Here is an 11,695-nt window from a genome sequence, read left to right as displayed (position 1 = left end):
TAAATGTAATCATTGCTGATTGCGGTGGTTTATTAATCAGGAGCCGGTACAGTGGCGGATATCACACACGCACACACACACGCACGCACACCTCTCCCCCCCCCCCCCTCCCCAACTGATTTAGTTGATATTGAAAAAAATAAAAAGGTTGGTTATTTTATGACGAAGAATTCACCTACGTAAACAATGTGTGATCACCAATTGGCGACAGCTGATGTAAATATCGATACCTGAGAGATGCTTTCAGTGTTTTCACTAAAAAAAAATACTCAAATTTTATGACAATCGATTTTCTAATTTTAAAAATACGCGAGTTAAATCTTTTATTATATACAATTTATATATAAATTGTGAGAGAGAAAATTCGGGAGTCCCTAGAAGTCCGGGGCCTCGGGCAGCTGCCATATTCCCCCTCCCCCAACTTAATTCGTCACTTGTAGTATCGGTGTAATAATTAGAATATATATCCAACATGTTCAATATTTGTTTGTTTCATTTGTCAGATTCGAAAATTGTCAGATACAGTGAGGACCAGAATTGTATGTCAAATTCAATATTTGTGAGATTCGATATTTTAATTTTTCAATATTGATCAGATTCTATCATCGTATCGGGTTATGTAAGTACGTAAAGTTCCCTTTCAAACCTCACGTGGTAAGTGAAGTAGAGTTCACTTGTTTCTGTGAACTCGGCATATAAATATTATAAAGGGGTGGTGTGGTCAGCACTATGCCCAGCCGCCTTTACTTACTCTAACGTGAGTTAGGTACCCTTCAGAGCTGGGTGGACTCAGGGACGGTCTACTGACTTGAACCCGGATTCATACTCGAGACTTACATGTTAGCAGACCAGCTCTCTACTGCTAGGCCAGTCCGTCCCATTATCGTGTTATGAAGAATAGCTAATTCAGTTTTTAATAGAATAGATCTTGTACTCTTAAAAAGTAATATAATAGATATAGTCTTAGATTATATCTTCTATTCTAAGGTAGAATAAAAACCGCTTGACACATGACGCAGATAGCTCCCGAACTTGGTCCATAAAAATTATACAAAAATATATATAAACTTCGTCCGGAACACGATTACCAAAAGGTCAAAAAGTAGACATACCTGTTGCAATTGTTTGTTGAACTACAGCAAGTTAAAACATGTTAAATCACAGTTTCCTGAGTGAACAACGACTATTTTAGATACGATAAAAACCCTCCAGTAATGGCTAAAGTAGATTTAGATAGACCGTACTGGTTGTCATTATTAAAATGTTACAAATTCTGTTTTTATAGACTTGACAAGCTTACCCGCCCCGCGCGCTGCTGCGGTCTCAGAACAAAGGCTGACGTAATATTTTAAAAAGATTTCAGCAACGCGTTACAAATCGTGCAATTTTAAGATGCGTTACGTTGTTTTATGAATATGAGGTATTTAAACGTAAACAAAGCGTGCGCTATATTTTCTTTATCATAATTGTAGAGGCGTGCTTTGTTTATACTATTATATTATGTATATATATTTTCAATGTAAAAAACAAAAAAACCAACAAACAGCATTTTTATAGTTTTTTTTTTAAATATTTTTTTTATTATTTAAAAAAAAATTCTTTAATTACGAAACTTAAAGTAGCGTCCCTTGATTTTCATTCACAAACGGGAGGTAACTGCCATTATTTCTGTCTACTACACAATCACATAAAATACCGGATATGCATATATATATATATATATATATATATATATATATATATATATATATATATATATATATATATATATATATATATATATATATATATATATATATATATATATATATATATATATATATATATATATATATATTACAAATTTATTTCCCAAGTGCGGCCAGTATCCTTCTAGGTGGCGTAAACTCCCGACGTGCGTGCAGCGCCTGTCTGTTGTCGACGAGAATAACGTCCCCTTTCTGCCAGGTGACATCGACCGCCGCCTCTTCAAAAATCTGATCCAAATCGTCCATGACGTGCGGTGGCATGTAGGTGCCGTCAGAGAAGGTGACGGCCTTTTGTGAAGAGTTCCTGCTGTCCTGCCACCCCCTGTAGGCGGCGATGATGGAGTTGAACCACATCTGGACGTTACATAAAAACTAACGCTTAGCAGAGTTTCTTTCAGGATTCACTTTCGGCGGGGCTCTGCCCTCCCCCTCCCCCGAAGAGAGTCTACCCCCCCCCCACTTTCCCGCAAGAAATGGAATTTATATAGACAATATATACTTTTAACAGTGTCGCCGCCCTCCACCCCCCCGAAAATTTTAGTCCGTCCCGCCCCCCCCCCCCAAAAAAAAATTTCAAGTGCCCCCCCCCCCCCCCCCCCTCCCCCCACTGGAGAAAAAAGTCTGGAAGAAACACTGACGCTTAGTGTTGTCAAAGTTGGCTTATATCAAAATGGGTTGGGACAGTGGCGTAGCCAGGTATTGGTAATGGGAGGGGTTCAAATATTTTTTCATATGTATATGTATATGTATATGTATATATATATATATATATATATATATATATATATATATATATATATATATATATATATATATATATATATATATATATATATATATATATATATATATATATATATATATATATATATATATATATATATATATATATATATATAAATGGGTGTGAGTCCATGAGAGGGGTTATAACCCCCCCCCCCCTAACCCTCCCTTTCCTACCATCATACCATATATTATAACGCAGCCCAATGACGTAGGCAGTAGGGATTTTTATATATATATATATATATATAAACAGACAACAAAACAATATTGATCACCTTCTTCCCGGTTCGTGCATCCACACGGATTGCCGGTAAAACTGCCGTGACGGTTTTCAAACATCCATCCGGCAACCACTCGAATGACGTCCCTTGTTCCCGGCACCTGACCTCAGCCACGCCCCTGTCGTCCGTCTGGTACGTGGACCGCCACCCGCGCCCTATGGGGGTGTCCGGGTCATCAAACTCAGGCAGCACCCGCGTGTACTGGACCTTTTTCTCCTCCAGGTCTCTGAGGAGTCGAAGTGCTGGAGTCAGTTGGCGTCATGTTTTAATAGAGTCAGTATGGGTTTATGTGGAGTCACTGAAGGTTTATGTTTAAAGGAGTCAGTGAAGGTTTATGAGCAGTAATTGAGTCAGGGCTCATTTCTCGTAACAGAATGAGGCGTGAATATCTGGACGAAGAAATCGTTGTAAATTTCTGGCCCGGGTTATTAGGGATGGTAAGTAGGTCACCAACCAGCTCCACGGCTCAATAAAACCTGCATGAGCCATAGAACTGGTTGGTGACCTACTTACACGTCCTATTGTGTTTTATTTGTGGTGAGTAATTCAAACATTAGATGGCGCTGGACTTGGGTTATGTCCACTCCCTTTCAGACGTTGGGGGGGGGGGGGGTAAACTTTGACCCCTCCCCCAGAAGCTGGTCTAATGATGCTTCAACCCCTTCCCGCAGACTGGGGAAACTTTCACCCCGTCCCCACAGAATCCATACAAAACCCCACCGGATTCGACTTCAAAACTCAGCGGATTTGTTTCTGGTAAAGTATGCTTGATAAGATAACGCAGTAAAAAAAAATACAACAACACGCAACGGCCGTTGCTAAAAATGATTACAGCTGCTGATTAGTGTCAAGAACATCTATAGAAAGGTTATTGACTTACATTCACAGAACCAGTGCATCAGTAATGTTTGACTAATAGGTAAAGTTCCCTTTCAAACCTGAGTAGAGTTCACCTGTTTCAGTGACCTCGGCATATGAAGAGATAGTGTGGTCAGCATTATGCCCAGCCGCATTTACTTTCCCAAACGTGAGTTAGGTACCCATTCAGTGTTCCTTCCAGAATTTTTTCTCCGGGGGGTGGGGGCACTTGAAATTTTGGGCCGGGGGGGGGGGGGGGCGGTAGACTTTCCTTCGGGGGGGGGGGGGCGGACACTGTTAAAAGTATATATAAATTTCATTTCGTTCGGGGGGGGGGGGGTTGGTGGGGGGCGGTAGAATTTTTTTTTGGGGGGTCGACCCCCCGAAGAGATGCCTGGAAGAAATTCTGTATCCATTAGAGTTGGACTCAGGGACGGTCTACTGACTTGAACCCGGATTCGAACTCGAGACTTCCGGGTTTGACTAATAGGGTGACTAAATTGATAAAGGTGATGTCATGGCGACTTACCTGACGAACTGAGGGTGTTTCTCCAGCATTGACCTGTAGATCACGTTTGACAAGGCCAGTGGCGTCTGCCCCCCGCAAGGTGGCGCGATGTCGCAGTAGAAGAAGAGAATGCTGGGAGATACGGGGACCTGCGCCATCTCGTGGTGAAACGGAATTCGTTTTTCTGGAGGTGCCTGTGAGGGTGGGGGGGGGGGGAGAGGATCAGATTCAAGCTTAGTAATGGTGTAAAGGGGGGGGGGGGGGGCGAAGGAAGTTGAGTGTAAGTATGGATGGGAGGCTAGAGTGGAGGTTAGAGTGGTGTGGGGGTTAGAGTGGTGGTTAGTGTGTGTATGGGGTGTAGACTGGAGGTAAGTGGTGATGTGGTGGTGGGGTCAGAGTTGAGATTACTGATGGTGTGTGGGTTAGAGTGAAAGTAAGTTGTGGTATAGAGGTTAGAGTGGAGGTTAGAGTGGTGTGGGGGGTAGAGTGGAGGTTAGAGTGGTGTGGGGGGGTAGAGTGGTGGTTAGACTGGTGTGGGGGGGGTAGAGTGGAGGTTAGACTGGTGGGGGGGGGTAGAGTGGAGGTTAGACTGGTGTGGGGGGTAGAGTGGAGGTTAGACTGGTGTGGGGGGTAGAGTGGAGGTTAGACTGGTGTGGGGGGGTAGAGTGGAGGTTAGAGTGGTGTGGGGGGGTAGAGTGGAGGTTAGACTGGTGTGGGGGGTAGAGTGGAGGTTAGACTGGTGTGGGGGGGTAGAGTGGAGGTTAGACTGGTGTGGGGGGTAGAGTGGAGGTTAGACTGGTGTGGGGGGTAGAGTGGAGGTTAGACTGGTGTGGGGGGGTAGAGTGGAGGTTAGAGTGGTGTGGGGGGTAGAGTGGAGGTTAGAGTGGTGTGGGGGGTAGAGTGGAGGTTAGACTGGTGTGTGGGGGGGTAGAGTGGAGGTTAGACTGGTGTGGGGGGTAGAGTGGAGGTTAGACTGGTGTGGGGGGGTAGAGTGGAGGTTAGAGTGGTGTGGGGGGGTAGAGTGGAGGTTAGACTGGTGTGGGGGGTAGAGTGGAGGTTAGAGTGGTGGGGGGGGGGTAGAGTGGAGGTTAGACTGGTGTGGGGGGTAGAGTGGAGGTTAGACTGGTGTGGGGGGTAGAGTGGAGGTTAGACTGGTGTGGGGGGGTAGAGTGGAGGTTAGAGTGGTGTGGGGGGTAGAGTGGAGGTTAGACTGGTGTGGGGGGGTAGAGTGGAGGTTAGAGTGGTGTGGGGGGTAGAGTGGAGGTTAGACTGGTGTGTGGGGGGTAGAGTGGAGGTTAGACTGGTGTGGGGGGGTAGAGTGGAGGTTAGACTGGTGTGGGGGGTAGAGTGGAGGTTAGAGTGGTGGGGGGGGGTAGAGTGGAGGTTAGACTGGTGTGGGGGGTAGAGTGGAGGTTAGAGTGGTGGGGGGGGTAGAGTGGAGGTTAGACTGGTGTGGGGGGTAGAGTGGAGGTTAGACTGGTGTGGGGGGTAGAGTGGAGGTTAGACTGGTGTGGGGGGTAGAGTGGAGGTTAGAGTGGTGTGGGGGGTAGAGTGGAGGTTAGACTGGTGTGGGGGGTAGAGTGGAGGTTAGAGTGGTGGGGGGGGGGGGTAGAGTGGAGGTTAGACTGGTGTGGGGGGTAGAGTGGAGGTTAGAGTGGTGTGGGGGGGTAGAGTGGAGGTTAGAGTGGTGTGGGGGGTAGAGTGGAGGTTAGACTGGTGTGTGGGGGGGTAGAGTGGTGGTTAGACTGGTGTGTGGGGGGGGGGTAGAGTGGAGGTTAGAGTGGTGGGGGGGGGCTAGAGTGGAGGTTAGAGTGGTGTGGGGGGTAGAGTGGAGGTTAGTGTGTATATGGGGGGTTGTAGACTGGAGGTAAGTGGTGATGTGGGGGGGGGGGGTAGAGTTGAGGTTACTGATGCGTGGGTTAGAGTTTAAGTAAGTTTTGAAAGTGGAGATTAGTGGCGGTTATGGGATTGAGAGTAAAGGTGGGCTGGGGGAAGAGTATAGGTTAGTGTTTGGTGCAAAGGTTTGGGGGCAAAAGTGGAGGTTGTGATATATATATATATATATATATATATATATATATATATATATATATATATATATATATATATATATATATATATATATATATATATATATATATATATATATATTTGCCTCACACACACACACACACACACACACACACACACACACACACACACATATATATACATATATATATATATATATATATATATATATATATATATATATATATATATATATATATATATATATATATATATATATATATATATATGCATGTTATTGAATTTCAAGTGAGAACTACGAAATTAATCATGAGTACAAATAAAAATACACATACAGACATGTGTAATATTAAAATCATGCGCAATCATTAAAAGGCGCAAGTCAGGGCTGCGCATGGCGTCACGAGTACAGAGACTTACCTCGTTAGCCGTGAAAACATTTTCGGTGACCTTCACCCTTGGAGCGGCGCCCCCCACATAGGAAAGAGACTCCAGACCGTAGGCTGTCACAAAGTCGTCGAAATCCTGCGCGCTCTGCAGCGGAAATCCCCGAAAGAGAATGGCGCCATGTTTTAGCAGCTGACTTTCGATATTAGCTTTCTGAGACGCCAACCAATCGCAGGCTTGCTTCGCCGTTTGAATAGGGTCAAGGACGTTTGTGTCGTTGGCCAAGACGAGAGGAAACACGAGGTCATCGAACACTTTTTGTTCAGGGATCCGATCCTCTCTCACCTGGCTGGAAATTGTTTCGGTCATTTTAGCCAGATTTTTTAGCGTCTGAAAGTTAAAACAAAAATTACATTTAAACCAGATTTTTATGGTGTCTGAAAGTTTAATAAAAAAATATTTTTAAACCAGATTTTTATGGTGTCTGAAAGTTTAAACAAAAAATATTTTTAAACCAGAATTTTATGGTGTCTGAAAGTTTAAACAAAATATACATTTAAACCAGATTTTTATAGCGCATAAAACTTAAAAAAAAAAAAAAATTAAAACCAGATTTTTATGATATAGATCTATCAGAAGCTTAACCAAACTGTATTACTTGAGTGTTTTTTCCACGAACATTTAACTTTCGGTACATAAGATTTTCACCTTGTTTTTTGAACTCCTAAGATGTATAGATAATTGTCAAGAAAAAAAAATGTTTTCAATAACATCTGTGAATCAGCATTTGTTAAAGTGAACGTTTGTAAGTCTATAAATCAACAAATTAACTCAGCTAAGTTTTATTTTCAAATTAGTGTCAATGGTTTAAAATTTGATGAATATTTAAATTAATTGTATCTGTAAAAAAAAACAACAACAACAAAAAACAAGAAAATTTCTATAGAAAGTTATTAATCAACAGTTTAACCATTTAAGTAGCCGAACATTCGTTAGTCAATACATCAAATATTGAACTCACCTAACAGTTTTATATTCAAACTAGTGTCTACTGATAATTTAAAAATTGATGTAGTATAAAGAATAAACATTAACATTTAAGATATTCATTATTTATAAATGTTTAAACTAATGCAATTTGTTAATTTAATAATTCATGTATTTCGTTTGCATATTTAACGACTTAAGCGAATATAGTTATAGGTTATCATCTTTGGTTCTTAAATGTTTATATGGGAAGTAACTTATATAATAATCGAGATCTTGGTTCTGAACAGCTTAGCAGTTTTAATCTCGTTATTTTAGTAAGATACTCTTTAACCATATAAAAGTTTATTTGATCTAATATACCGGTATACGGATGCTAGAGTAATTGGGCTTAAAAGTTTTGCTGTGTAACCCATTTATTTATGTCTCTTTAATAAGAAAACGTGTATATTTGAATAAAATAACATTGTTGGTTTGATGCTGTTTTTAGAGTCGATTTAATAGTTCTAACACAGACATTATATTATTCTCTACTTAACATAAACAATTTATTTATTTTTTTGAAACGAAAATTTGCGGCAGAAAGTAAAGTTGTTGATTAAAGCAAAATGTATTTAACTACTTAATGCTTATGCCTTAGTGTAATGTAACAGTAGCATTGCCCTTACCTGAGATAAATAATTAAACCAGAACCGAATAAAATTTCAGCACACCTTCACGCTGTCTAGACTGTGCTTTTTTAAAGAACACACCTGTTTTCAAGATATGCAGGCCTAATCTTTGCTGCGAATAATTCAACGCCGGTACTATGGTACTGATGTCTTAGTTACAGAGGCGTAGCGACCCTTCCCGGCGCCCGGGGACAAACTTTCAATTTTTAATTTGCACCCCCTTCAAACTTTCAATTTGCACCCCCTTTAATCTTTCCATTTGCACCCCCATCAAACTTTCAATTTGCACTCCCCCCATATATTTTTTATATTTATAATGCAAAACTGCAACTAAAATGAGATTTTAATTTGTTTTTCCAACCCATTTTGGCGCCCGAGAACTTATGTACCCCATTCCCCACCCCCTCGCCTCTGCTTAGTTAGATTCGATATCAGTCATATTCAATTTCTGATAGATTCGTTGCTAACCAGATGCATTTTTAGCTTTTGTATTTGTGTGATTAGATATTTTTCAGATACGAAATTTTTCAGGCACATTATTTTTTCAGGTCGGGTATTTTTTTTTTCGATTCGATACCTGTTAGATTCAGAGATCCAGGATTTGTATGTCGATTCGATATTTTAAAAATTCGATATGATTTGTATGAGATTCGATACTTGTGTGATTTGATTTTCTTCAAGAATCGACATTTACTAAGATTTTATGGAATAGACCTTGGACTCTAAAATAAAATCGAATTTAAAAATAGAATAAAAAAAGTTTGACACATGCCTGTACACATCCCACGAACTTGGCCCATAAAATTCGACATGAACTTGTCCAGAACACGATTATCTAAAGGTAAAAAATAGTAGATGTCATCAGAAGCGTCGCGGGTGGGGGGGGGGGGGGGGTGACACCAAGGAAAAAATAGCAAAATATATACAGAAAAATGATAATTTCACTTGATTAAATGATTAATTAGAGTGAATTAAATAGTCTTCTAAGAGCAAAGTGGGCAAATACACCCAGAAGAAAACAATATTTGAAAACATATACACATGCGTACACACATACTTTTTTCTTCCGGGGGGGGGGGGGGGTGGCGCACCGGGTGGCACCTGATCTGGCTACGCCACTGGATGTCTTCTTTGTGCTGGTGACATTATTCGCTTCCAGACTTTTTACTCGGGTGGGGGGGGGGGGGGGGGGTTAGATGCCTGGAAGAAACTGAATGGATAAATTATACGAAGGGAGTAGAGAAGGGGAGGGTCATTTTGTTATATTTTGCTTTATAAGTTAGGTAGGATGTCAATTGCCATGTGATATAACATTTTGATTATTTGTGTTTTTATTCATGCAAATATGTGTGCTCTGTATGATGGTTCTACGACTAGGTTTCCACACCTGTTTGACACATTCTCTCTTTCAACACAGAAGTTCAAGTTTAGATTTTAGATCTGACACACACCAACCCCTTCGTGCTTGTTGGGATTGCTGCCATCATTTAGTTTAAAACTGTTAAAGTAATTTTAAATTTGTTTGTTGTCAAACTGGTAAAGTGTGATCAGGATTATTTTTTTTGGGGGGGGGGGGGGGGGGGGGGGGAGAGATGGGGGAAATGTTGGGTTCTTTGTCTATGGATATACAAGCAAACGTACTATACAACAGACTGGATAACACTAATGATGATACTAAATAATAATATGGAGTCATATATATATATATATATATATATATATATATATATATACTAGCCGTCCCGGCCAGGCCCTGCTCTGGCTTCTGTGAAAAACCTTTCCGTTAAAGACCATTACCTGTGTGTTTAGTAATCATCATAAACCCGGCATTGCCCACCCAAACCACAACCAACCAAAACAACAAAACGCAAACATAAGGCTAACACAATTAGAAATACAAACGAAAACAAAAACCTAACAACAAACCCAACCACAACCACAAACACCAATACAAACACAAAGAAAAAACAAACGAAAACAAAAACCTAACAACAAACCCAACCACAAACACCAATACCAAAAAAAAAACAACGAAAAAGCAAACGAAAACAAACCAAATCCAAACGCAAAACCAACCAAAAACACAAATACAAACCCAAACAAAAAAAAAACAAAAACGAAAAAAGAAAGAACAAAAACGAACCAAATCAAAACGCAACCACTAACGCAAACCCACCTAAACACAAAGAAAACACTAACGCGAACATAAACGCCCGGGGCAGAATCGCCTGTTTTAGCTTAATAAACGACTATAGTACCCCAACTTATTCATAGTTTTTGCACTCACTTAAACGAACGCGCCTGTTTCAATTTAATGAACAATTATAATACTCCAAGCTTATCCGTAAAATACCTAAAACATTTGCACTTGATCAATCCCCGCTAATTATGTAATTATTTTTTTCCCAACACCAAAACAAAGTAATTAAAAAGTAAATGCTTTTCAACTAATGCAATGGTTTCATAAAGGGAAGTAATTGTGTTTTGCCTAATTTATCAAAGGGAAGTAAGCGCTATAGGACTAAATAAAAACATAATTAGAATTTTTGTAAAAGATGATATTTTTTTAAAACTTGTGTTTAATGAACATGCCGACAATTATTACTATAATTTGAAAAATGAAAATAATTTCCCAACACTTTTAATAGTAATTTTTTAACTCATAAATTTAGACAAACGCGCACGATAATTGATCTAACACTTAAATCCGTAGAAATGCCAACGACAAACATATGCGTTACAGAATTGAGCTTTATATATTAGATATATATATATATATATATATCCTATACATATATCCTATACATATATATATATATATATATATATAAATATATATATATATATATATATATATATATATATATATATATATATATATATATATATATATATATATATATATATACACACACAAAAATAATACTACAATCTATAATAATAGTTTCGCTGTCTATCTATCTATCTATCTATCTATCTATCTATCTATCTATCTATCTATCTATCTATCTATCTATCTATCTATCTATCTATCTATCTATCTATCTATCTATCTATCTATCTATCTATCTATCTATCTATCTGTCTGACAAGAACGCTCTAGAGAAAAGACAAGCAATTTAAAAACATGCATAGTAATTCGAAAAACGAAGTATGACGTCGACACATTTAGCATAGAGTTGAAAATAATCTCACAGTAATATAATGACGTCATTGATTCTGGCGTAAACATTGAATAAAGAGGAAATGTTGTCTAATCTAAGTGGTTTGCGTGAAGAGTTTCTTGCATACAATTCTTCGGGTAGGGGCGAAGACCCACCCCCCGCGTAAGAACGTCTGAGCCCCTCCCCCTCCCCAACTCAAAAGAAATTTCTTCATCGATACTCTATAATAAAATTACCGCCTAATTAATGTGTCTAATCTCAAAAGTGGTTTTCT

The 11,695-nt window shown here is 39.6% G+C and overlaps 1 protein-coding gene across 1 annotated transcript; it reads right to left on the bottom strand.

Annotated features, from left to right (window-relative positions):
- Window positions 1-1,844: 1,844 nt before the first annotated feature.
- LOC131955129 (uncharacterized) lies at window positions 1,845-8,357 on the bottom strand. Its single transcript, XM_059319107.1, has 5 exons — window positions 8,255-8,357; window positions 6,633-6,989; window positions 4,203-4,375; window positions 2,810-3,041; window positions 1,845-2,102 (listed from the first exon to the last, which is right to left on the bottom strand). The coding sequence occupies exons 2-5, from the start codon at window positions 6,966-6,968 to the stop codon at window positions 1,845-1,847; spliced, it is 999 nt and encodes a 332-aa protein (XP_059175090.1). The 5' UTR covers window positions 6,969-6,989; window positions 8,255-8,357.
- Window positions 8,358-11,695: the final 3,338 nt, after the last annotated feature.

Source organism: Physella acuta, unplaced genomic scaffold (genome assembly GCF_028476545.2).
Source record: "Physella acuta isolate Inbredline_101_S28 unplaced genomic scaffold, ASM2847654v3 ptg001056l, whole genome shotgun sequence".
Lineage (NCBI taxonomy): Eukaryota > Metazoa > Mollusca > Gastropoda > Physidae > Physella > Physella acuta.
The sequence above is the reverse complement of the archived record's forward strand: the minus strand, read 5'-3'. Positions and strand labels throughout refer to the sequence as shown.